General features: G+C 41.7%; 1 protein-coding gene across 2 annotated transcripts in view; it reads left to right on the plus strand.

The window, feature by feature from the left end:
* SLIT3 (slit guidance ligand 3) overlaps positions 1 to 26,695 on the plus strand; it is a 488,520-nt gene that overhangs the window by 417,364 nt on the left and 44,461 nt on the right. For both annotated transcript variants that reach the window (XM_065848802.2, XM_065848803.2), the window contains exons 28-29: positions 13,336 to 13,433; positions 19,783 to 19,922. In XM_065848802.2, the coding sequence (XP_065704874.1) occupies positions 13,336 to 13,433; positions 19,783 to 19,922 (238 nt within the window). The remainder of the gene's footprint in view (positions 1 to 13,335; positions 13,434 to 19,782; positions 19,923 to 26,695) is intronic.

A 26,695-nucleotide genomic window follows, 5' to 3' on the forward strand; every position in this document is an offset into this window, starting at 1 on the left:
ATACCAAGTATCTTGAGCATGCAGTGTCAGGTTCTTGATAACACATTTCAAAATCGGAAAATCATGTCATTAAGTAATATAAATTTTGGTAGCCATGTATAACTCCCATTGTTAACACCGCAACATGAAAGCTTAAGGCTACCAAGACTTTTTTTAGGGTCCGTCTAACTGGAAATCCAACTCAGTAGTCAGTAGCTGGAGGATTAAGTATAAGTAATAAATGAGGCATATGATCTGTTCACAGCCCGGGGGGGGATTGGATGTTATGGCAAACAAAGTAGGTTGCATCCTGTAGGCTGTGATTTTGTGTGCCTCATTGAGTATTTCTTGCAGAGCCTTGACCAGTTGAAACAGATGCTCGTAAAACACAGAGTAGTAAGAACTATAGGGGAAAAAAGAAAAAAAGGCAAAACCAGACATACATATGGGAAGTAAGCACAAGTGTCCATGTCTTGCACTTCAGATAGGATTTAGGAATTATCTGGTTCTGATGATATCACGATTTCCCTTTTCTCTTTGCTGAGGATACATCCCAGATGGTAACAGAGTAATTGTGGTAGATACCTGGAACATTGGAAAAGGGAAGATGTAAAGCTCATTTCTTCTGTTTCTTCTATTTTCCCCCAAGGCCCCCATGCTTGGTACTCAAGAATAACAACAATTGTCTTAAATAATTGAAAAAGCTATTGGAAGTTTAATTAAAAATCCTTCTGCCCCTTGGCATATCAACTAGTTCTAGGATCTTAAAAGACCACATTGTCAAAAATTCATTCAACTGAAACAAACTAATTGGTAACAATTGATTTGTCTTTGCAATAAGGGAAACTGTGGCTGTTTATCTCCTCAGGTTAATAGAACAGTCATTTTAATTTGACGTTTAGCATAAGCTCGATTGAATTTGTCAGATGAGACTAGGTGACTGTTGAGATAACTTGAAAAGTAAAAGCTTTCAAAACTAGCAGGAAAATATATAAATCTTTGTGTATGCCTTACTCTACAGGGCACGTATGGTGGAACAGATATCCAGGTGGTTCAAAGGAGAAATGTGTTTGTTATGGGCATGTCTCCTTTGGTTGGTTTATGTTGCTTGTTTGGTTGGTTTTTTAAACAGAATTTCTGTATTAGCAAATGCATTTGTATAGATATATTTAACTGCTAGAAGGCATGCTTACAAAGGGAAGATTTATTAACAAGAATAATCAAGAATAAGCCTCTAGTTATATTAGCAATCACTTTCTAGTGTACATTAGACCTCAGTATGCATTGTTTTACTTAGAAAGGTTCTGATAAACTCTTGAAGTGACTCAGTTTAAACATCTCACAGAGCATCCAGCTTTTCTCCTGTCTCGCACACTTCCTCAGATAACATTCAGTGTGCGAATGCAAAAGCTAAAACCACTTGTGTGCTTTTAAGCAGCAAGCTGTTATCCAAGCATGGCAAAGAGCAGACAGACCCAGGCATGGCACTTAGGGCAGAGTTTAAAAATACTGACTGGATAACAGCGCGGGGAGAAGTGGTGGAAATTTAATAAGCAAAAAAAGAACTGCGTGTCTTTACCACAGGTTTTTGAGTAAAAATGAAATTTGACAGGTCCAAATGCAAACCATATGAAAGGAGCGCTCTATCTACCACGCGGTTCTCCACCAGAGGTTCATGCTAATTCAATAACAATACCTTACTTCCTTCTCACCAGCCAGCACCAAACAGCTCTATCCATCTGGAAGCGATTTCCCAGACCTTGATAAATTGCCCTAAATCTGCCCTCTCAGCATTTGTTTTTCCTTGTTTGATGTAGATTTTGAAAAAATCCTGTGTGGAAGAGTGCATCAATAAAGTGAAAAAAACACCCCCTTTTCAAGTATTTTTCATTCAAATGAGCTGATGGCTCTATCACATTCCCTGGAAAGGGACAGACGGGGACAGGCCACTTTCTGGGGTGCTTTTTATGCTCATGCTGGCCTTTAGGAAAAAAAATAGTAGGCCATGTAGCAGAAAACCTCCTCAGTTCCCAGTTGCCAAACTGGTACCTGATGGAATCAGGAGCTTCTACCAGTCAGTTCTAGTCACAAAAGCCTTTAGTCTTATTTTTCACTATCACACTGATGATGACTCACAGGAACAGTTTTGCTATTGAATGTATACATTATGGGGCTTTTAGCGATGTGTAACGCTGCCTGTGATGGGTTTGAGTAAACTGAAAAGTGAGATAACTCGTGGACCGCCTGAGCTGAGATGGTCAGTGGCCGGGCAGGTGGCTTGTGAGGACAGGAATACAGATTGCTCGCGTAGCAGTGGGGAAGGCGATGCGCTGATCTTTGCTGCTGCTCTTTCCTTAAAACGGGCGCTGACCGTGCTCGCTGTAGATAAACTGTGGTTGAAATGGTGTGCTCCGGTTGTTCTTGGGGTCAAAGCCCCAAAGACGGTGGGAGATGGGCTGAGAGTGTCACCGACAGCGACTGGCAGGCGGCACAAGTTTGAGCTCCAGGGTGGCAGGAAATGTCTCCTCATGTAATGAAAGTTGTGTTTTCTTATTAAACACAGGCAGAGGTGTAACTATCCAGCCATTTTTTTTTTCCTCTTCTCCATAGCATTCTTTGCAAGATTATTTAAATAATACGTGTGGTTTAGATTGTGAAGTATGATTACAAGAAGAGAAATGAAGCTTTCTCCTGCTTTAAATGCTGCTGCCCACCTGCAGTGCAAGTGTGTGTGAGTGCAGCTGGGGGCTGGTGAACAGATAATGGTACCATACTAATTCACTTACCCTGCAGTGTGTGGCTTTTGTGTATTCCTGTTGATATTGTAAAATTGAGTTTATGGGTATTAGAATTCAAGAGAATAATCAAACTTGCAATCAATAAGCCATTGAGAGAGGATTTACTTGAATAGCTGTAGTAAAAATGAAGGTGAGTGAAACCATCACTTGGTGTAATTTGCCATTGCTGTATTCTGAAAATGCCCTTTTTTTATTTTTTGGCTGATTTTTGTGTCTTTCGTACTTTTTTTTTTTTCTTAAAACTGAGGTAACAAATGAAGGAGAATAATTTTCATTCTCCCAAAAAGAGTTGTTTGTAGAACTGAGGCAAAAGAGCTTAAAATGCATCTGTTGCTTTATCTGAAATGGAAGAACGTTGCCAGCCTGGAGTATGAAGTGCAATACTTGCCCAGGCGTCGTCACAGCCTCTTGGATTGCTCAGATAAATGGGAGCCTGAGCTGCTGGGGTGCAGGATGTTTGTCAGGCCTGGGTTCTGCTGTTACCGAAAGCTGTCTGAAACGGCAAGTGAAGATAAGTACAATTAGTACAGTGCATATCCCACACTTCAGGCAACAGATGCTGATGCGTGCGTGTGGTGGAGTCGCTCTGTAGATTTTATCCAACTCTCTTCACCTCCCTGTTGAGTTCATCCAGTGTCCTCACTTCTCTAGCATCGCTGCAGTATCTTGAGGCTTCGAGCAATTTCACCAGTCATCCAGAATAACAGATACAATTGGAAAAATCCTGGGTAAAGCTCTTGGGCTTTGGAGAGACAGTATGCTTTGCAGCCAGACTCTTGTGGTGGGAGGCATTATAGTGAAGCCAGAATGATATTTAGTGAGGAAGCTGGTTCCAAAGTTCTGCTAGGAATTTGGCTCTTCCTCCTCCCCACCCCCTGCGCCAGGTTTTCATCCCCGTAAACAGGGTTAGAAATGGAGAATCTCAGAACAAAGTGTCTCTGGGATATTCAGGATTCACGTCTGTCACGTTGTACACAGATATAACTAATGTGCCAGTACTTGAGCGGATAGATGTAGTTGAGCAGAAGCCACGGCTGCTCAGCACAGAGGTAATAAGCAGGTTGTATCAGCACAGAGCCCATCCCATGGGCATGGGTTAAGTGTTGCACTGACTGTTTGCTCAGGGGTGTGCACATGGCCTTGCGTTTGCTTGGAGCACACGGGCAAAAGGTGTTTGCTGTATTTGCACTGTGCCCTGTAGGTGTACTTCTGTAGCATTACATCAACAGCGTGTCAATCTTAGAATAATGACTGGTTTAGGAGTATTCAATGTAGACTGATCTTAAAACGTAGATATGGTCACGTTTGCTCATGTGCAGGTATTCCGGGCAGCTCTTACAGCTTGAGGCTGAGACAGTGCAAGTGTATTAATGTTTATAAATACATAAAGGGTGAGTGTCAGGAGGATGGGGCCAGGCTCTTCTCTGTGACAACCAATGATAGGACAGGGGGCAGTGGATGCAGACTAGAACCTTAAGGTTCCACTTAAATTTGAGAAGAAACTTGTTCCTGGTGAGGGTGTCAGAGCCTGGCCCAGGCTGCCCAGGGAGGTTGTGGAGTCTCCTTCTCTGCAGACATTCAAACCCGCCTGGACACCTTCCTGTGGAACCTCAGCTGGGTGTTCCTGCTCCATGGGGGGATTGCACTGGATGAGCTTTCCAGGTCCCTTCCAACCCCTGACACTCTGGGATTCTGTGTATTCCAATGGGCGTTTCTCACCTAGTTAACGCTGCTTTGGGTGGAGTTATATGAATGTAACTGAGCGCAGACTTTGGCTGCTGATGCGTGCCAGCTGTGCAGGAGCCCGTGCCCAGTTTGTTAGGCTAATGCTGTTAGGAAATGGAACTCTGTGCTTTTGTTTCTTTGGATCTATCCATGTATGCATATGAGTCTTCATACACATCAGTCAGTGCACTAATAAATCCCGCAGTTGGAACTGCAAAAGCAAAGAGACATTGGAAGAAACTCTTAAGCCAGCCTGCCCTGATCCACGTGAGACAGGAGAGCAAACCTCTCTGCCTTCACATGTTACTTTGTCTTGGCCTCTTTCCTCTCCCAGTGTCAGGGCCGGGGGGACAGACAGTGGAATGTTAAGTTCAATGCCAAGTTTTCATATGGAGAAATCAGTGCAGCTGATTCTGCCTGGAACTTTTATTCTGATAAATTCTCCTGGTGTGTGTGTTTATGTGATCTGGGGTGTTTTAGTTTTTATGTGTTTCTTTTAACCGCACTTAAAATACTTACTAATGAATGTTGAAGAAGCATTTTCCACTCATAGTGTAATAAAGCAGAAAGTCTGTAGGGATGAGAAATAATGAGTAGCCAAGTAAAGTGAGCACACCTATGTTTGTGTATGGATTTTTAGGACAAACACCAGCATCAGCAGTAGGTGGTAATACTTTCATGTAATGCTCCTAGGGCAGAAAAAAGCTGCAGAAATCAGTGTTTTCCAGTGTATGCTCATTCCATATAACTTACTATGTATCTGTCAGATTTGTTTTTCTTACTTTTTGCCCTTTCCTTATGGTAGGTCTAAAGAAAATGAGATTTACATCTAGAAGAGCATAAAGATGAAAGGCTTAAGGAGGGATTACCACCACAGTTGCTGGCTGAAGGTGCCGAGGCACGCATACACCCACCGCAAGCCCTGTAAAAAACACAGTAATCTAGTGTGGCATGTCCTAATGAGGGCTCTTAACAATGAAGCCAGCTCTGAAGAAGTATTTCTATTTTTGTGAGGCCAGCAAGAAAGCAGATGCTGAGCAGCTTCAGGCGTTTGCAGTGTTTGCTCAGTGCGGCACCAGCAGTAGCGGAGCGGTTGGGGTGAATAGTGTCACACACACAGGTGGGCACCGTCACATTCATTCTTTTGCCAACGGGGATTATTCCCCTCCGCTTTGTTTTTACGACTGTTTTTCTGCTCTAATTCTAAATGCCTAAAGAGACCGGGCTTCCAATCTTTCTTTTCCCAGGATATAGGAGAAGTTTTTGTTGGCATTTAGTCTGAATTTCAGGCTCTTGTTCCTACATTTGCCTAGTCCTATTACACTATATAATAATTTTTCTTCCTCTGTGGTTTATCTGTCTTTCAGGTGAGTGCTGGGTGCTATGAATCTGCTTAATCAAGTTCTCTTTAACCAATTCTTAATTTTCTGCATCTCACCACATAACGGAATCAGTTGAAGTAGTTGGTCACAGCTGAAAATCCTTTTTGTTAGATTTTCTTGTGACTGCCTATCATTTGTTATCCTTGAGGCTTTCTTGCCATTGACTGTACTTGACAATATGGCTTTTGGGTTTTTTTTGTTGTCCAAGGACATGAACAGAGGTTGTCCTAGGAGGGTAATTGCCTTATTTTCCCCTTTTCTGTGCGGATGATGGAGTTGGGGAAGTTGCTGTAAGCAGGCTAAGCTGAAAAGAAAACTTCCTTTATCATGTGAGACTAAACCCCTCGTGTTAATGGAAACGATACAATGCCAGACTAGCTTGCTTGTTCGATCTCTTTAGTAGCGTGAAAAATTCATTTGCATGTTTGCTTCTGAGAGCATCTCTAGCTCTGCTTGTTTCAGAGATCTAGTGAGTGCTTTGCAAAGGGTTTTTAATCACACAAGCCCTACCTCACATCAGGTTTCATTGGGTTCCTGCATGTCATGTGTCCCTTCTCTTTCATGCAGCCGCATTCAACAACTGAAGTGTTAATCATAGCTTGATTACCTTAAGCAATAAGTTTAGCATAGAATAATTATATTTTCTTATTTCTTATTAATAGAATTGTGTTTTCTATACAAGTGTCCCATCTTTAAAACTTCTTTACAGTGTTCATTTTAAAAAATACCCATCAGCTTTTGATAGCCTGAGCGGGAAAGTTTTGTTGTCACTGCAATATGTGTTTTAAAATAAATAAGCCCTTACGTGTTTTGAAAACATTGTTCTCATTCATAAATAGTGGTTGAATTAGAAACTACACGTAAAATATTCAAAGTCTTTTCACATCAAGTATTTTGGGTTGCATTTTATGTACAGAGGCAAGCCTGGGCAAAATCAACTATTTTTAGTGTCTCTGGTTTTGTTCTACATCTTCCAAAATCATTCCCACAGTGATCTGCATCAGGGGGTTGATGGAGTAACCTTGGAAGCACCTGCCCCTTCTGGTTTGGCACCTCTGGACTCAGTTCAGCTGTGTGCTGTGTGAATCCGCTCCCTGATGGATGAGTGGCATCTCGTCTGCCGTTGATTAAAAGCCCAGAAGACCATTGAAACCTAAAGCGCCTCTGTAAGGAGAGGTTTAGAAGGACGATCAGGATTTACGTGGTAGTGAATATAATTGCAAAATAAACCCCAGATGTCCACTGAGAATTAGATTTCATACTCATAGGAGAAGAACCAGAGGTTTTAAAAAATAATATGATGAATCCTTGCGCTTTGACTTTGACAGGCATATTCTTGATTACTAGCTACGGAGGTAATGGAAGGTGTATTATACCCTGGAGGATCATAAATCTTTCTGATTTAAATAAAATGAGGCTTAAGAGAGCAGAGTTAGCCTAATTTGCTATAAATTGACAATTGTGATTTATTAACAAGGACAAGGAAGTCACTAAGAAGTGCCGCTGCCATGCCCAATTATTGTTTAATCAAGTGCCAGGTGAAACTAGACTGGCATAGAAGAGAACTGTACAGTCCTGAAGATGGTGGGATATAAATAACTGTTATCTGTATTTTTACTTCAGACACTAACGCTGTGAAAGTTCTCAGAGGGAGTTAAATCAGCCAAATGGCAGGGGGGCGGCAACAACATCGATATCAATGGATCCTCTTTTCAGAATCTAGCTTCTCTGCCATTTAGCAAATAGTCTTTCTCATGATACTTGTGAGCTGCAGGCAACTTTTTTGTTGTATTGCTGTGTCAATATAAGTACAGCTATACAAACGACTTTACTGAATAATAATTAAAAAAAAAAAAACCACTAAAAAAGTCAGAATTGTCCAACTAAATTCAGATTTATTCTGAAACTTTTTTCATAACTAGAAATGGATGAAATTAATTACTTTTGCATGTTATATTAATTGTCTTATAAACAGCAATGCTCAGAAGGTACATTTTGATTGCCCCATTGGGATAGACGACTCAAGAGAAATAGTTAATTCTTCAGCACTGTGAGTACCCCAGTGTAGAGGCATCGAAGGTGTGGGTGTCCATAGCAAGGTCTGCATTCAGAAGGACAAGTCACTGCATTTTTGTGAACAACAGATGATCAAAATCTTTCAACTTCCACCTGGCAATCTAAAAGCAATCTGATCCAAAATTACTGTGATATTTCCCATGCCTTGCCAAATAATTTGTATATATGCCTAAGCAGATGGATCTAACACACACCCTGCCAGCTCTTGTAGTTTTTGACCTTGCCAATGAGCGTCAGCTACATCTTTTCCACATTTGAGGCTTAGCCATTATGTCCATGAGCAAAAAGAGCATGAACAAGGAAACAGTATCACCTGGATCTGCTGAAGAGCTTCAGACTACTGTATATCTTTATATACATATCAGCGTGTAAGCTATCTGCATAGCTCTTAATATCAGTGCCATCAATTAGGAAATCTGTTTCAAATGGTTCCATTGGTCAAGTAATGGTAGAGTCATTCCCAATGCTGGATTTCTTAGCCGTTCCTGCAAAAGAATTTAGATTAATTTTATATTTTAAATTCGTTTCGTTCTTCACTCAGTTTGCAATACCACTTATTACTTGGTAACTACGTATTTATTCCATACACAAAGCCAAGTAGCTGTGTTTGCAGTGATTGCTGAGGTGGCCATCAAGTCCTTCATGCTGCAGTTGGCATCAGATGGCATCATAAGATTTGCAATACACGTAAAACTTTTCACAATCTCATTATAGAAAATATTGGGTTTCTTTGCAATGAAATGCTCTGAAATGCACAACCGTGAATAGAACTTGAGAGAATTTTTCCTGCCAAACTTGTAACTGGGTGTATTGGCTGTGTAGCTGAACTCATGGCATCGTGTTTCCTTGGTCAATTATGCAAAATTCTTCTTGTTTCTCCTTTGTATTTACCGCTGCTAAATGTACTCATCACAGGGAAACTGCTGAATACCTCATTTTTATTTCCTAGCTAAATTTTCTAGTGAAATTGAAGTTAATGTGATAAAACTTTGTTCGTGAGACATCTCTTTGCCTTCCTGTGCTGGTAATATTTCAATTTACTCTCCAACTTTGACCATTTATGCCAGGGGGATAAAGGTTTCAAATGGTGAAAAAAGAACACTGGTAAAGATGCCACTAGGTAAAAGACTGTGGCATCAGTTTACCCCTTGTTGAATGGCCGTGTGCCATACTTGCAGGAAAACTTTTCATCATAGTTCTTACTTTACTAAGCACAAAAGAAGCAAAACTCAACTTAAAACTCCGTTCAAGTGTTTAAACAGAATTCTCTTTCTGTGCTGTGTCTTCTATTATTTCTGAATGGTTTTTTCCCCTCTCCTCTCATCCCATCTCATCTCGTTCTTTTGTACTTAGCCCTTCATTCTGCTGATGGACCCTTGCAGGTCTGAATATATGAACTAGTCCTGCTGGCACTGCAGATGTAGTTTAATCACTCGAGCAATGAGCGTACATCGGAATTATTCAGGAAACTGTGTTTAATAAACTACTTCCCAAGCCCTGTGGAGGCAGAGCAAAGCTGTACATAATGGCTATAAGTGCCCATCTTTTCTTAATTTCACAACATTAGGAGGTTAAAATTTTAAAGCTGGCACATACTTGTAAGTTTGAATAACATTCCTGAACGCACACTCATAGAACACAGCATATTTCTCAGTTTCTCTTTCTTTGAATTTTTCTTCAGAGCCTATCATGAAGTGGAAGATTTACTTAGCCTTTTCCCTTAGTGTAATGATTGCTTATTAACTTCTGATTGCTTATTATCTTCTGACCAGGACACCCATAAGACAATTGTATTAACATGTGTGAGCCTGAGAGCTGGATGCGGAGGCATTGCTTCCACTATCGGGAAGGGAAGGACTATGTTTGCAATACAGCGTCTTTGTAGCTGGTACTTTTGTCTGATTTCCCTAAAAGCTTAAGCTGTATTTAGAGCTTGATAATTAAGTTGTTTATGAAAATGTCCTAGTTCTTTATTTAAAGTCTCTATCCACTATATTTGTCTTCGTCTAGTATTAATATTTTTACTAAACACATTAATGCTACCATCTGTTCTCGACATACGCCATCTAAATAAAATTTATTATGAACACATTATATATTTTTAACAACTCAAAACAAACTTTGGTATTTCTTCTGTATAGCTCGTTTTTCCAGCATGGTTTAAAACGCTGTAGTCATTGAACAGGGCTGTAATGAGCTGGAAAGAGGTCTTGCTATTCACAAAGTGAGTACAGTTAATTACTGTTGAGTATGAAATGAAGAACTGACACTTTCAGAGTATGGTGGATAGTTTCTGTTCTCATTCACTGAAATACGGAGCTGGAGCAGCCCAGATAAAATCTGGACCAGTTGAGGTACTTCGCATTTGAAAAGGCAGCTGGACTCTGAACACTTGTCTCGTGATTAGTTGCAGAAACTTTGGTTCAACACCTAATCCTTTCCTCTCCTACAGAAAACCAGAGAAATTTTATAAAAGTGTTTTGGAACTGATGCTTTCCCATCAGACTAGGCAAAAATTTATTGCAGCTCAAAAAAGCTCTAGAAATAAAATACTGCACATAGAGGGACCTTCATCCTCTTTCTGTGAATTGCTGAGACAGTCGTATCTTCTTGCCTGCCCTTGAAACACAGTCCGCACCTCTTTTTCTGCTTCAGACTTCATGAAAAGGCTCTTTAGTCCTCAAGCAAATATACAATATTCTCCTTTGTAACGACAGCTATTTCCAGGGAATCTAATTCAAAGGGTTTTTCCTAACTCGCAGATAAATTAATTTTAGTGATGCTTGACAGCAATTCTATTTTTCCAGTAAGAACAGTCTTACTGTAAATTGAGACTGGAGAATTGCATTATTCATTTGAAAGATGTTTCTAGAATGTCTTTAGGCTCTTCTGGTTAGTGGCAGTCTTACAGAGAAATAAAACGGTCTTGCTTTGCTGTAGATTTACCAGTACCAGTATTTTCTGCGGCTTCTCTCCTTTCAGAATTCTTTGGTTTTCATAATCTCTTGTGTTAGAGAAATTGTGCTTGTGTTTTGGGCTCTCAGTGTGCGACTGATAAATTCAATGCTGAGAAGATAATCCTCGGAGAAGGGTTGAGTGCTGTTTGCCCATTTATTACAACGAGTAAACTGAGTCAGAGAGACTCTAATTTTCCTAAAGCCACATAGCAACTTACTGTTGTAATTAAGTCTGATTCAGCAGCACGTACTAATTGGTTTCCATGGTGCCCAAGGCCTAAGAAGCCAATAATTCAGCCATGTTCGGTACAGAAATGACAGCTGAGTCTAAGTCATGAGAAATTTCATGTGCCAGTGAGACTGAAAATGCCTTGCTCCCATTTTAACATTTCTCTTTATTAAATTTTTACAAGAACATTCAAAATAAGCCATGTAATTACAGTAGAAGTGATGAGACTGTTTTACACGGTGTTCAATGGTGACGAAAACCTTCAGAAAAATGGATGCTGTGGTTCCTGCTTTGCTTCTAGCTATGCTTAGCTGCAAAGCCTTTAACATTTGGGTGATGCAGGGATGACGAGTTCACGTGATACAGAAGCAATTGATGTTAGTGAAGTATCTATAGAACAGTCAATTATTTGAGAGCGCAGGAAGAGTATTTGTGATCTTGGAAATCTAGAAAATGGCACGAGGATAACATGGAAAGCACCCAGGATTCACAACACAGATGGACAAAGCAGGCAGTGCTGGGAAGGGTGGCAGCGGATTAGCGCTAATGCTGTGTGGATCGCATCCGTCAAGTGCTGCGCAACACACGGTGCCAAAATAAAACCTGCATGAGCTTCCCTCGGCACCTTCCCAGCTCTTCCCCAAGACATTTGGGGGCTGGGGATTTCAAATGGAGAAGGACAGGCCGTTTGGCAAGCGCGGGATGGATGGAGCAGAGCTGTGTGCCAGCTCTGGGGTGAGGTCTGCGCACGCTGCCCGCACTGCTGTGCGGGGCGAGTGGACTCGCAGTGTGCCCGGGGATGGCCAGGTCTTCCTGTTGGTCTTTGGAAATGTTTCTCTTCTGATTCAACCAAGGACAAGGATGTCCCTGTTTCCATGTATTTACGCAGATTTTAAAATGCAAATCTGCTTCACCTGTCCCTGGGGAATGCTGGGGACAGAGCCTCAAGAATCATAGAATCTTAGGATGTCCTGAATTGGAAGGGACTCACAAGGATCATTGAGTCCAACCCCACAGGTCACCCCGTATGTCTGAGGACGTTGTCCAGTCTCTTCTTGAACACTGTCAGGTTGGGCCGTGACACCTCCCTGGGAGCCTGTTCAGTGTCCAGCACCTCTGGGTGAAGAACCTTTTCCTCATGTCCCACTGACCCTCCCTGGCACATCTTCTGCCATTCCCTGGGTTCTGTCACTGTCACAGAGACAAGAGCTCAGCCCTGCTCCCCTGCTGAGGAAGCCGTGAACCACAATGAGGTCTCTTCTTAGTCTCTTCTTCTCCAGGCTGAACAAACGCAGTGACTTTAGCCCTTCCTCCTTTGGTAGGAAGAGTAGAGAGATCTCTTGAACATCTTGTGGTTGCACAGATCCCTTGGGTATTGAGGTTTTCAGGTTTCTTTATTCCACCTTACTGTGAAAAGCAAGACCAAACTCTTCGATGTATTTGCCAGTTTTACAAATAGCTTGTTCTAATCAACACAACATAATAATCAGAAAAATATGTCTGTGCCTTGAAGAGCCAATTAAAGGTCAGCTGGTAGCAGCTGAGGTTGTTCAAGCTGGTGAAGTTCAGTTGGAACTGATGTATGTTTTAGAGCAAACTTTAAGAAGGGAACTGGTTCAACGATGGTATCTCAAACAGGATTTGTTTTGTGCTGTGCAGAAACTGAAACTCAACTCCCACAATAAAAATGAATTTTCCCCTTTAGGTTTGGACAATGTGCAGTAATGAGGAGGGTGTTCTGTTGCAGTGTTTAACTGAGCACTTGGTAAATGCGGTTGAATGAGCGCTGACTCTATGCAGTCTTGTGCTGTGTGTGGCCTTCTGCTTACCTCTGGTCATGATGAATTCTTTTCATTGTAACTAACGTTAGACATTGAAGTGTGCTAAAGTAATGCTGAAACCAAATGTTTCCTTAAAACAGTCAAATGAAAGAGTTGGCTAAAATCTTGAGACTGAAATGATACCAAGGTACCCACCGCTCCCACTGGTCAGAACAGTTGCCCTGCCCAAGTTCTCACTGAAGTTATGAATATATCTGACCATCAATAAAGAGCATCAGGTGATGTGGTGGGTCTGAACGCCACAGACCTCCTGTAAATGGTGCCACGCATAGGGCAAGGGAGCAAGAGGCTTCGATTTAGATGACACGAGTCTTACTAACCTTGTTTCTTTTGAATTTTCCCAAATAGGGTCGAGACTGCAGTGTGCCCATTAATTCCTGCATTCAAAATCCATGTCAGAATGGAGGGACCTGCCACCTCACCGAGGCAAATAAAGATGGATTCAGGTAGTAACACAAAGTTCATTTTAAATGAGGTGATAAGTTAAATGTGTTTCTATTTTGCATTAATGAACTATAATGGTTACATTATAAAAGCTGCTGCATGCGACACTTCTGTTTGCCATACAAAAAAATTAATCTGGTTTCATTGGTGACGTATTGTTTCCTCTGAAACAAGCATCCTTGTTTTCTCATAATGGAATATAGTCTTAAGAACCATTTGGAGTGATCTCTCTGATCTGCATTGTGTTATCTGTATGTTAATTTGCCTTGGGGCATTTCAAACTCGCATATACCCTTTTTTGTATTTATAAAATAAATGTCTGTTGCTTGACAACCAGATGCAAAATATTTTCATACTGAAGAATCATGTAGACAAACAGGCTTTAAAGAAACAATTAGAAAGCATGGAGGGATTGCCACATCCTGAGCGCTATGCCTGCAAGACAATAACCTTTACAGCTGCACTTTACGGATTTCAGCTTTCCCCTATGAGAAAGATGTAGCGTAAGTGGGGTTACCCCAAGAGAAATCCAAATATATTCATGAGGTAACAGAGAGATTTGTGCTGCTACAGGCACTGCTTTACCACTAAGAAAATACAAGTTTGAGGCTTTGGTCACTTGTTGTCATTAAAGTTGCTGGATTGGTTTTGGTTTTTTTTTAGTAAAGAGTAGCTCAAATTTGCATAGATTTGGTCCTCGGTATTTATGCTATTTCTTGCACAAAATATGTACAAAGCACACCGTGCTGCTGTTCCAATTGCATATACGAAAGCCTCACGTCTGAAAGCTTTTATGCATTACTGAGGCTGCTGCTTTGTCTTCTCCTGTGTCCAGGTTCCTATCAGTGACAGCTGGAGGGAGACACTGAATTTTGCAGGGTTTATCAGCGCTGTAAGCAGGGAGTCAAACCAGTGCATTTTTTCAGTTTGATTACAGTTTGGTTTCAGGCTGTTCCAACGAAGTTAACTGTTTCTTAACTGAGTCAGCAAACCCATATCATCTTATGTCAGAAAATAGGGTTTTTTCCAAAATAGAAAGGCTCAGGTGAAACTTTGGGTGGCTGGCAGGACTCTGGGTGTCCTGTCCCCTACCAGTGGCAGGATGCACTTTATCTTTCCAGCAGAGCATTGCGGCTTCTTTTTGACTCCCCAAATCCCTCCCGTGGGAGCGAGGCACAGAAAAGTTTCCATTTTGCCCTGTGGGTGGGATGAGTGGGGAAGCAGAAAATGGAAGAAATGGAAGAAAATGGAAATGAGGCGGCTTTGCAGATCACAGCACATGCAAATGGGCACGTTGCTTGGCAGGAACGTCGAGATTTGGGGTGAAACGCTACTCTACCCTTGTGATCTGCTAGACCTCTTGTTGATTCAGATTTTAGCAGGTCCAGCAGTTTTTAGTGTAGAAGTTGAGGTTTGGTTTCTCCTTGAGTGAAAGGAAGGTCTGGTGGTCTTCAGTTCGGGTTCCCTTCTGGTTGCCCTCATGCAACACTATTTAGATAGATTTTTCCAGCTTGTGCCAAAGCAAAATTGCGCCGTATTAGAATATCTGTTTTCTGTCACTCAGTACTCATTTCTCAAAAATACAGCTGATATTAAAAATGTGCTAGCAAAACGTTTTATAATATCCATAATACTGGAATGAAAGGCTTCAGCTTCTATTTTACATCAGGTTTTTCTTTAGCATTTTTGTTTTGTTCTGTGATGGAAAGTAAAAAGTTTGGAATGATCTGAAATGAAAGCCACTTCTGACATTTTTGAGTAAATGATTTTACAATTCCAGAAGCTTTGCTTCAGCTCCAAATGAATGTAGGTTTTGAGATCCTTTGCAAAACTACAGGGGTGGTTTCGTTGCTGAACAACATTTGAGGCTTTTTAGGGAAAATTTCTGCTTTTATAGTTATTTATGTAGTTTCAGTTGGTCTAATAAAAGACACATAAAACTGTATCTCGTCAAAATCTTGCTTCATAAAACTGAATGTTCCGCTTATGCATTGGTCTGTTTTCTCTCCATGTTTTTAATTCGGTCGGTCCATAGCCCCAGCTGCTCTGGAGAACATGAGCGTGGGGCTTTTGCACGTCTTAGAGAAATGTGGTGTGGGGATGGAACAGTGAAGGGGAAGATAAAAAAAAAACGTTTTGAGATTGAATTTGGTTGGTTTGGGGTCTTTTTGGTGGGAAATCTCCTCTCCATTGGATGGCAGCGGTCAGAGTTATACGCATCAAGATGGGAAAACATTGCCTTGGATTATATGCTGTGAGGAAGTGGATGTCAGAAACATTTTCATGAGAGGCCTCCTTGGTTTTTTCTGTTGTGTGGCCTGTAAAAGAAATTATATCTTCTGTATATTCTCTTCCCTGGGGAAATATATTCATACACAAGCTCTGCTGCCAAACTTGTCAAATCTTTACTCTTGTAAAAAGGAAACTTAAGCCAAAGCTCTTTCCCTGCGAAATGCCAAGCAGTTTAACTCTCCAGTTTCTGCAGCCCTAGACAAGAAAATTACCTTTTAACTAATGCTGAGGTAGTGATGTTCCCCAGGCAAAGGCAGGAAATTCGTGGTTATGACTGAGATTCCAGCCCGATGTACCCGCTGTGCCGGGTACCCGGGGGACAGGCGGCAGCGGGGGACTGAGCCGCTCAGATTTGTGGTGATAGCAGGTCCTGGTGGGGCAGCCCGAGGGCAAAGGTTCAGCTGGAGTTCTTCAGTCCTCCTTGGCATCTTTTATTCTTCCACTTCTTCAATTCTGAATAACTTTCACGTTCTTTTTTTTTTTCAGGTAACTTCTGTATTAAAGAATAGTTAAGTAGCGCTGTGTGGCTCAGGGGAGTAAAACATTAAGTTCTTCCTCCCTTTGAATTGCTCATTCTAATCTAATCTATGTCTCCTTTGACAAAAAGTTGCCCAAAAAGGTGCTTATTGAGACTGATAAAATAAGACGGTCAGTCAGACATGTCCCGATCCTTTAGTATGCCTGGAAGTTGAGACTTTGATGAAGGAGGCAGAGCCGCCAGCTCAGCTTCAGTTTAGCCACAGGCAACCAGCTGATCTTTGATAACCGACTGTGCTGGGAAACAAAGTCTCTGGATTATTTTAACTTTTCTCCATATAAACCCCCCCCTCATTTTTCCAGAGCGTTTTCTTGAGCATTTTCCACAAACTTTAAGTTCCCTCATAAATGTAAAATCCTGGATCTCATTAACTCCCTAGTGTTAATTCTGCTTACTTCAAGGAAAAACGTTGCGTTTCCAGACTTACAGGCTACTCCATTGGGATGTAGATGTATAAAGTTCCTTTACCAAGAAACTGTACTATTCCTGAAAGAATTTACGATCTTTGTTTAAAAGTTGATTTTTTTGAAACATGTTACACTATATATATGCCTATGTTAATAAACAGATGCCAAACTGTTTCATTAGAGTTTGGGGGAAAAAAAATGTTGTTTAATATAGTAAACTTACAAAATGGTCAGTATACTTCAGCTCCAAAAGTTTACCCCCAAATGCTGTTGTTAAGTTCTGTGTCCCTTGCCCCTTCATGAGGATAATGATGATTTGGAGCTTCATTTAGTTCTTTATTTTTAGGAAAGCACAACACTGACAGAAAATCCCTAACCTGAAGGAGCAGGGAATTTGGACATTTATGCAATCACTACAGCTTAATAAAGAGTTCTTTCCTGCTCGACTGTATTGTTTCCAAGGTCCAAATGAAATGCCGTCTCACACTGCTTCACTCTTTAGTCAGTACAAACTTTTCATCGTTGTCTCTGGAATTAATTTTCTCTCTTGGTCAGATGGAACCCAAGTTCGATGACCTTCCAGTCACTCTGCAAACTTCATTTTTCTTCTAAGCTTTTTCTGGGAAAATACATACAAACAGTCCCAAGCAGCAACTCTTTCAACATATGGTTCGGTCTGGGTCCCAAACTGTGTGTTTTATCATTTAATTTCGGTCCTCGTATTTGGCACATTTGAATGCAAATCAAAATAAAGAATGGTACATAAGTAATAATGTAAAGACCCCCTATAATACTTAGGGACCAGTAGCCAAATGTCATCAATTATGCTGACATTTCCTTCAGTATGGAATGTGTCCTAATACTGAGCAATTGTATGTTAACAATCCCACATGTATTGTTACTAATGGTAACTCTACTGAGTTGAACCATTACTGTGATAGTATTTAATAATGCCATTTTTAATTACATACATCCAAGCTGTCCCAGTCCTTTTGTGGAAGGAAAATGGTGTTATATTCACATAAAAATAACCAGCACAAAGCCACTCTTGTTGCTTTTCTTTAAATGGAGAGAAGAAAAAATGTGCTCTCAAACTGAGACCTTGGATGCCAAGTTGCAGCCTGGAGCATATTTTTATGGCTGAGTTATAAACCTCTGAAAATGGGGGTTTGTAATCAGAAAGGGAGACATGACAAATGTGCCACTGTATTTAATTAGATGTCTTTAACCCCCTCCCTGACACTTGCATTGCCACAAATGATGGTGTGCCAGCTCTGCTTTCCTGGCTGCCTCCTGCGATCCTCTGGATCACCACAGAGTCAGCAAGAGAACATCTTTTATTAGCAATAATGAGCTTGAGACAGGAAAAGAGAATATTTCTTATTGATTTATTGTGTCTTAAATTGGATTTATTTGAGCAGTTTGGGTTTTGGTTATTCATGGTGAAGGTTTTCTAACTCTCATGACCTGTGAGTGGTCCCTGCAGCGCTGAATGATGATTACTCTTAGCATGGGATCTATGTGCCTGTTCTGTACCCATCTAGAAGATCTTACTTTTGTGGTGGCTCAACACACATTCCTTGCCCTTTTTTCTTTCTCTTTGGTATTCCCTTCATTTCTGAGGTTGCCCATGTCTAATTTGATCCTGAGGGTCCATCCTAGGACCTGCTGAAGGTGGATGCAGAGCTCTGTACTCTCCCTGCCCTGGGAGTCCCTGCACTCTGCTCAGTCTGGGGCACACAGGAGCAAGGGTCACAGTGTCACCCTGAGAGCAGCCAACACTTTCTTCACATATTCTGAACATCTATTTCTCCAGGACATTCCCCATCTCAACCCCCTGATGCCTACATACAACAGGATGACCACCCCATGTCCACTTTGTGCATCTGAGATGAAAAAAGTCCCCTGCAGCCATCTCTGCATTGGAAACTCTCCTGGTTTCAGGAAGCAGTGGATGGCAATTAGTGTGACTGCTCTGGTGCTTTCTGGGTTTCATTCTCATCAGTCACTAGTGCTTGTTCAATCCCTTCCTGCCACCAGTACTTGCATGGGAAAGGAACAGCTGAATGAATGCGTAGTTTGGACTGGAACTCAACACAAATTCCCTTCCACACACATGCTTTCTGTGACCAGTGAACAGCAACGCTGTTCAAACACTGCAAATATCGTTGCTGGCTTCGTAGGAGCCACTGAAATGACTGGAGCACTTAACACATGTTTTTAGACTCTCTTTTGGGAAACTGTGGCCTCCACCTCTTCATCACTTACAGTTAGTTTAAAATATAAAGGTTCTCTTAGTAACCATAACTCCTGGATCTAGAGAGAAAACTGAGATTTACAAAAAAAATCGAAGTCATTCTTCAACCACTTAGTTTCTTACGGTCCCTCTAGGGACCATATATCACAGTCTTGTGAGATAAAATATTTAGTGCAATTATTCTTCGATAAGAAGATGTGTGTCCACATCCTGACAGAACCTTTCCTAGCTCTGCCGTTGTTTGTTTGTGTTTTAGCTGAATTATCTAGACATCATCAGCTTTTCTACAGATAGATGTTGGAAGAGCTGTAGAAGTACAGAAACGATACTGCACTTGCTAAAGCAATCGTTCCCAAACACTTCTTGTTTGGACAAGTGACAAAGGGGTAATGAGAAGAAAAGGTCCATGTCTGCAAACTCAAGTCAAGCTGTTGCTTCTTGAAGAGAATCAGGTATCTAAAAGCTGTTGAGTCGCCCTATGACTGTTTAGTCCTCTGTAGGCACGTATCACTCGCAAAATCCTCAACAGAGAAGCCAAGAATTTGAATATTGTGATGCAACTGGAGTTGCTTACTGCCCTGGAGTTGCTCACTTTAACTCATGGCTGGGGTTACCCACAAAGAAAGCAAAGCAAAGCACCACAGAGGCTATCTTCTGCTGATGCTTCTATGTCTCATGTAAATAATTATGTGACCCCGTGAACCATCAGTCTGCATCCCTCATCAAACACATATGGTTAAACTGCAGTGAATTGGGCTCCAGCAACTGGCTTTTTAATTTCAGTTTCATACCTCAAACCTCATGCCCATTCAGATCCATGCTAACTTTCATTATTTATTTTTTTTCTTTCTCCAAAGCTGTTCTTGTGTCCTTGGGTATGAGGGGGAAAGGTGCGAAATAAACCCAGATGACTGCGAAGATAATGACTGCGAGAACAACTCTACATGTGTGGATGGGATCAACAATTATGTCTGTCTCTGCCCTCCTAATTACACAGGTAAGAAAGGGCCACAAGCAAAGAGGAACAGGAATCCAGGAGGGTCCAAAGGCACGTTTGCTCTTTCTGTGAGTGTATAATTAACCAAGAATCTAGTCCCGTTTTGAAGCCACCTGGATCTCTTACTGGAAAGAGGTTAGTTCTACCAGTATTGCAATACACATGCTCACAAACATGGCCACTCTTCCGAGTTGAAATACTGATGCTTCATTGTAAAATACATTAAAATATAGTGAAGTTTGAGGTATAGGAGAAATTTTTACTTTTGCATGCACATCGTGTAAACGTTTTTCAGAAATATTTCCAGTACTGAGTCTGATATACATCTGTTCTGAGTCTTAGAAAATAAAAATAGTTCCTGTTTGAGTTATGGTCGGAAAACAGCTTTTGGGGCATGGCTTTCACCTGAGATCTCAGAGGCCCTCATTTATTAAATAAAATGAGCCTGACACCGTGCTGTTTGAATTCGTTATCTCTAGTTCACCAATGGAGAAGCAAAGGCTGCGTAAGAAACTGCTGGTGCCCTTGTAGTCTTCCCAGTGCACCCATGGGGAGCCCAGCATGGCAGATGTGCCGTCACCTGCTAGGTCCACAGTGACAAAAGTTGGTAACGGCGTTAGAAATGGAATGAATATCTCCAGTACCCATCCTGCATTTCAGATAAATTCCTTCCTAAACCTTCTGCAGGAGCAGAAACCCTCCTAACTGGAATCTAAAAATGCTTTTTCTCAAGTCGTTACTGGAGCGGCGTTGACTCATTCAAACTGGGTTAGCGTGGTGAGGAAACACCTGCGATAGTTCCTGCTTCTATCCTTTGAAATGGGTTTATTACCTTCCAGCATGGAGAAGTAATGAAGGGCTTCTTGTATACTGGAATATATTACATGTCAGGGGATTTAATGAGGATCAAGCTTGAGTGGCTGAGTAAGGCAGTAGGAAAGCTTCTAGAATTTCCAAACTCTTAAAATATTTTTGTGGCTGATACAAAGGAGGCCCATGTAAATCTTTAGCTGAGAAAAGCCTTATGACTTAAATGTACATTTATTGGTGTTATAAAATGATCTTTCTGCCAAAAACTGAAAAACTTCAGCTTAGCAGAGTAAAGAGTTCTGCTTATAGGATGTCAAGCCTGTTGTGCTTACTCATGCACTATTTATGTGAGCTGTTCTTGGGTGGTTTCAAACAAAACTCTATAGAAGGAGGCAGTCTTTACATTTACAAGAGGAAATATATTTGCCCAGCCAAGAAAAGACATATTTAGTGAGGAATGGAATCCAGTATATACGCAGATCCCCTTCCCTTTTCATGGGCATATTGCAGTTTGTTTTGGTTTTTTGCAGACAAAAAAGGTAGGAAAGAACTAGGTTGGGACTTCTCAAATGGCAGTCTGGATAGAGGCCAGAGTACTCGTATGATTACGATACTTCAGATTCAGTTTTGAAATAATTTTAATCAGCTTACAGGGTTTTTTTTGGTTTTGTTTTGTGTGTGTGTTGGTTTTTTTTAACCTGGATATTGCTGTGCTTACGCTTATTAGCAGGAGCTTGTCAAGTACTAGACCCCAGTCTTGCAATGTAGGATGCACACAATCATATATACTACACAAGTATTTGCTATCACAGTGCAGGCAATAGGTTTGACTACAGTTGAAACAAACTGTGTTTTTGAAGAAGAGCAGGAAATACTTCTGGAAAACATAATACAAGTCATAAGTGCAAAAGGCTGCAAAAATAGGGGTGTTGCTTACATTTGAAATCTGAAATTAGAAATCAATAGGGGGATATTTCATCAAACCTGATCAGTGTCCTGGAAGGACTCAGCTGGGCTGGGGGATCCTTCACAGGTCCCCCTGGTGCTCTCTGAGCAGAAAGGCAGGGAACAGCCTAAAATACCTGGAAGAACTGAAGCCACCAGCCAAACAAAGGTTGCATACAAGCCAAGCAAATCCGAGTCCTGGTTTTTGAGGGTCCTCTAAAAGCTGAGTCCAAACACAAGAAATTGGACAGCATCTGAAGTTGCCTGATGGAGTGAACAGCAGCTGAGGAGATGCCGTGGAGGCACGGAGGTGAGTCATGAAGAGGCACCTGGAAGGGATTTGTGTGCCTGGCTCTGTTGGCCGAAGAGCTGAACTGAAATCTCCTGTGGCATCCGGGGCATCTCTGTGTATATTCTCTTTAAATAAACCTTTTTATACTGAAGCAATACCTGAAGCTACTATGGCAGTATCTATTAAAAAAGAAAAAGTGCAGATGGCTTTAATATCGTGTTGAATGTACTGAGGATAGTGAACGCTAACATTTCAGAAGGAAAGTGGGTCACTGGAGGAATCAGGAATTCCTTATTCCTGTGCTCAGAAATGTGCACTGAGCCACCTGCTTCCCTCTCAGGTTCCGACTGTGCTGAACATGGTTTTAGCAAGCTGTGCGTGCTTCAGGGTTGCCAAGTGTATGGATTTTATCTATATTTGTTTGGACAAAGAGGGGATGACAGAGGATACTTTCCAGGGAAGCAGTTTTCTGTGAAGTAGTCGGCGGTAAAATGAGCTCTCGATGTAGTACTTTGCCTAAGAGGGCAGGGATATCCATAGGCAGAGTAGTCTAGTAGGACAGAAAATGTACTTCATATCTCTTTGTGTTGGGCCCAAATATTATACTTAGTTCAGAATTGTTCAGAATTCGAGGAGCAAGTTGAGAGATGAGGGAGAGGATTAGAGGTGAAACATAAATAAACAGTGGGGGATTGAGAATAGGTCTTGGAGATCTCAAGGAAAAAAATCTTCTGTGGCTTAACAAAGAGTAAGCAGATAGATGAAGCTTTTCTCTCTTTTCCACCTCCACAAATATTTGTATGGAGAATAGGAATTTCTTTAAAAGGTTCATTGGCTGGCCTTTGTGGCTGAAGAAATCCAGAATATACATTTTTATCAATGTAGTTATACAAGAGTTGTTGCTTCTAGATACAGAATGGATTTCTCAGCAGGTGCTGTAGTTAAAACACAAGTTAGTGCCCGAGTGCTCTGTGTTATGCTGGAGATGAGACTCGATGTTTCTGTACTGAGCATCTGTGATGGTTTGAGCACCATTCAGGTTGTTGGTTATAGATGCCCAGGTCCCTTCTTTTCCCGACCATGGAGGCAGGAAGGCTCTGGTAGCACTGCAAAGTAGGGATTCTGCATCCCACCTCACTCCTGTGCTCTTGGGTGCCATAATACCGGTAACACTGCAGTGATATTACAGTAAACGCTATGTGTGTGAAATAAACGTATGTTGTAATACAAATAATAGTCTGGATACAGGGAGAAAGAAGATATAAGGGAGAAAGAAAATATAAGAGCGTGCATGTATGTTGTTCTCTAAGAAATATTTAGGATCGCCCTTGGTTTAGTTGACTAATGGTTAAATCATGGTAGTAAATCTTATGTTCCTAAATGAAATGCAAATTAAAAATGCATGTGTTGGAAATAATGACTATGGACAGAAGTGCAGTATCCAGAGACTGGGTTTTTTTAATACCTTAGTATTTTCCTGCTTTATCTTCTGCCTGTCTAGTTTTACTTGTTACAGCCTTTTAAGGAAAGAATATCCCAAATAATGATGCATAAATTTTGCTTTCGTTGGTTGGAATAATGAAGGCCAAAGATCTTTCTTCGATTAATAACTTTTTGCAGTGTTTTCCTTTCAAGTTCTTGGACAGTCCCCCCGCTCAAAGTAGATGAAAAATGGGCAATTAGTTAAGTGACTGCAGAGGGAAGGAATTTCCCACACTCCAGCCCCATCTCACTTTCATTTAAAGAAAAAAATACCTACACTCACAAACCACTTTCCTAGTTCCCTTCCATCTAACAACTTTAAAACAATGTGCAAATACAAATAGACTCTATGAAGTAAGTGAACTTAAGTTAAAGAAGACAGAACGGAGAGGAAGGGTAGGCCATTCACTACTGTCATAGACCTCCTCGAGGGCCATCACTGATTACTTATATTTCCAGATCCAAATATAGCATTTCATACCTCCAAAACCAGATCCCCTCCTCAGTCTCACTGTCCTCTGCTCTCTCCCTTGAAGAGGTGTCCAAACATATAAAAAAGACAAAATGGGCTGTACAAAGTATGTATTATGGTTTTATGCTTCAAACTATGTACTATGGTTTTATGCTTTGAACTTGCTGGTTTATTTAGTTTTGTTTGTTTGCTCTGACTTTTCCTTCTTCCTATCTATTCAGTTTTAGCCAGAAGCACAACTGTGTAGTGCTCACACAAAAAAAAATCAGGAAATATTTCAGGTTTTGCCAAGGATCCTAAAAAGCCTCAGCAAGTAGCTACACCTCTTTGTTCTGAAACCTAAACAAAGAAAAGTAGTGGCTTCTACTGCTGAAAATAGGTCTTTTCTAAAAGACATGGCATCCCATGGTGGGGAGCAGGGGGAGCAAGTGTTTTAAAATAGTTTGTTTCCCTGGGAAAAAGCTGCAAGCAGTTTGTAACACAGGACAAAAAAATATTGCTCAAAAAATAAAAGCTAGAAACTATTTCTGGTTTTATGTGTTTGGAAGAGAAGGCTAAGATGTGTTTTACCTTAGGGGACCTTGTGGTGTCCTGTGGTAGGTGGTATCTGAGATTTTTGTAGTTAAGCTACTTTTAGACAGCACACTACTCACTGCTAGTGATTATGGCCCCTTTTCCTGGCGTAGCTGATTGCGGCAATGTTGCGTGGCCAAAGCCAAGCACTTGGTCACGCTAAACAGCTCTGGAAGAAAGATGCCGTGTGGCCACATGTGGAGCTCCCCAGCCCGTTCCCCATCACTGCCCATCGCCAGGCTGGTTTGCGCCAGTCCCTGAGACGGGCACCGGTGGCAGCTGAATGAAAATAAAGTGCATCATTGCACTCTAGGTTGGTTTTTTGCCCCTTGCGATTTTTGAACTACATGTTTGACATAGGAACAGGAGGGGTTTAGGTAGCGTGGTTCAGCCTTGCGGTTCCACAAGGACAGGGGCCACCTCATAAACACTGAACGCTTTATCAAGTACCTAACATCAGCCTCGTCTTAAATTTGGGAACTTTAGCCATAATTTCCTCAGGACAAAAGAAAAAATTGTGGTCAAAGTTTGATGTGTTTTCTTCCTTTTATTTGAAGGATTTCTGCCTTACATGGAAGTTTCTCAGTTACTTGGCAAACGTGAAGTGCATTTGCTTTCTGTGCAAAAAATGAAAAGGCACCCACATTTCCCACTTGCATAAGTATGAAAGAGAAGTGCTGGAAGAGCTGGGAGTTTTTAGCTTTGTTGAAGAGCCTAAGCCCATTTCCAGCCCTGTTTTATTGAGAGAGGACCCACATGTCATTGCTATCAGATTGGACTCTCTTATCTCATTGTACTGGGACTGAAGGAGGAGGCTGGCAGTGCTGCAGCCTGTCTGTGGTCTCCGTGTGGGTGTCCCGTCATGCTGGAGCTCTCAGCTCCAGGATTTCCTCTGGCCCATTTGTGAAATGCAACGTGTCATATTTGGGGAACCAGATATACCAGAGAGTTTCTCTTGTGTATCTCCACAGTGTATCTCTGAGGAAATGAAATCTCAACTACTACTGTCTTAAAGGATGGGTGGAGTGAGTATCATCCTCAGATGGGATTCATGATTCATTAAATCTGCTCTGTGAAGAAACAATCAGAGGATTAGAAGTTCACCACCACCCCATTAATTAGCTGCTTACTGGCATACTGGTGGTGCACACTGCATAGTTATTGTAATAAAGCTGGGAGGAGCCGGGTCCAACTATGGACATCCAATGTATTCGGCATGCAGACACTGCGGGGATGGCCACGTTAGAACTGCCAGCAGGAAATGAGTAAATCTTTTTTGTTATAAAGTATTCTTCAGAGACTTCTATTGGTTCAAAGGCCATATTGGGTTTATGTGGCAAGGTTTGGTAGCAGGGGAAGAGGGGGACTGTATTGGTGGGTTTTATGAGAACAGGCGAAGCGCTACTCCTCTGTCAGACCTGCCACTGCCCAAGGCTGAGCCCAGCAACAACGCTGGTTGAAAACGTGAGAGAAGCAACAATGCAAATGCCAAGGTCCGTGAAGAAGAAGAGGGAAGAGGTACTCCAGGTGCTGGAACAGAAATTGCCCTGGAGAAGACCACAGTGAAGGAGGCTGTCCCCCTGCAGCCAGTGAAGGACCATGGCAGAGCAGATGTCCACACTGGAGCTGGTGGACAGACTCAGAAAGAAGGAGCCCATGGAGGAACAGGTGTTTTGACAGGAACTGTGTCCCTTCAGTCTGTTCCTGAAGAGCTGTATCCCATGGAAATGACCCACGCTGGAGCAGTCCTTGGAGAATGGCAGCCTGTGGGAAGGACCCACGTTGGAGAAGTTCATGAAGGGTCATATCCCATGGGTGGGAGCCCACAGGGGAACAGCGTGAGGAGGAAAGAGTGGCAGAGACAAAGCCTTATGAACAAACACAGCCCCTGTTCCCCGTCCCCCAGTCAGTGTTGAGGTCCTGTCTGCCAGCCCTGAGAGGACATCTCAGAAAATGTACGGCATCTTAGGTGTAGCTGGACGCAAGTAGGTGTCTGAATAGCTGAATTGATCCCAAATCGATATGAGACAAATCACATAGTTGGAAAACATCCATATGAAGTAACAGAGCTCAAAAAGGTAGGGGTCCAGCAAAATGAGGATCTGTTCCAGACACAGTGGTTCTAAGGCATGATGAAGGATATTACCACCTTGTAAGAGCACTGGAAATTGTCTGGTTTAGTTAACGTTTCACCTACTG

Source organism: Patagioenas fasciata, chromosome 14 (genome assembly GCF_037038585.1).
Source record: "Patagioenas fasciata isolate bPatFas1 chromosome 14, bPatFas1.hap1, whole genome shotgun sequence".
NCBI classification, from domain to species: Eukaryota; Metazoa; Chordata; class Aves; order Columbiformes; family Columbidae; genus Patagioenas; species Patagioenas fasciata.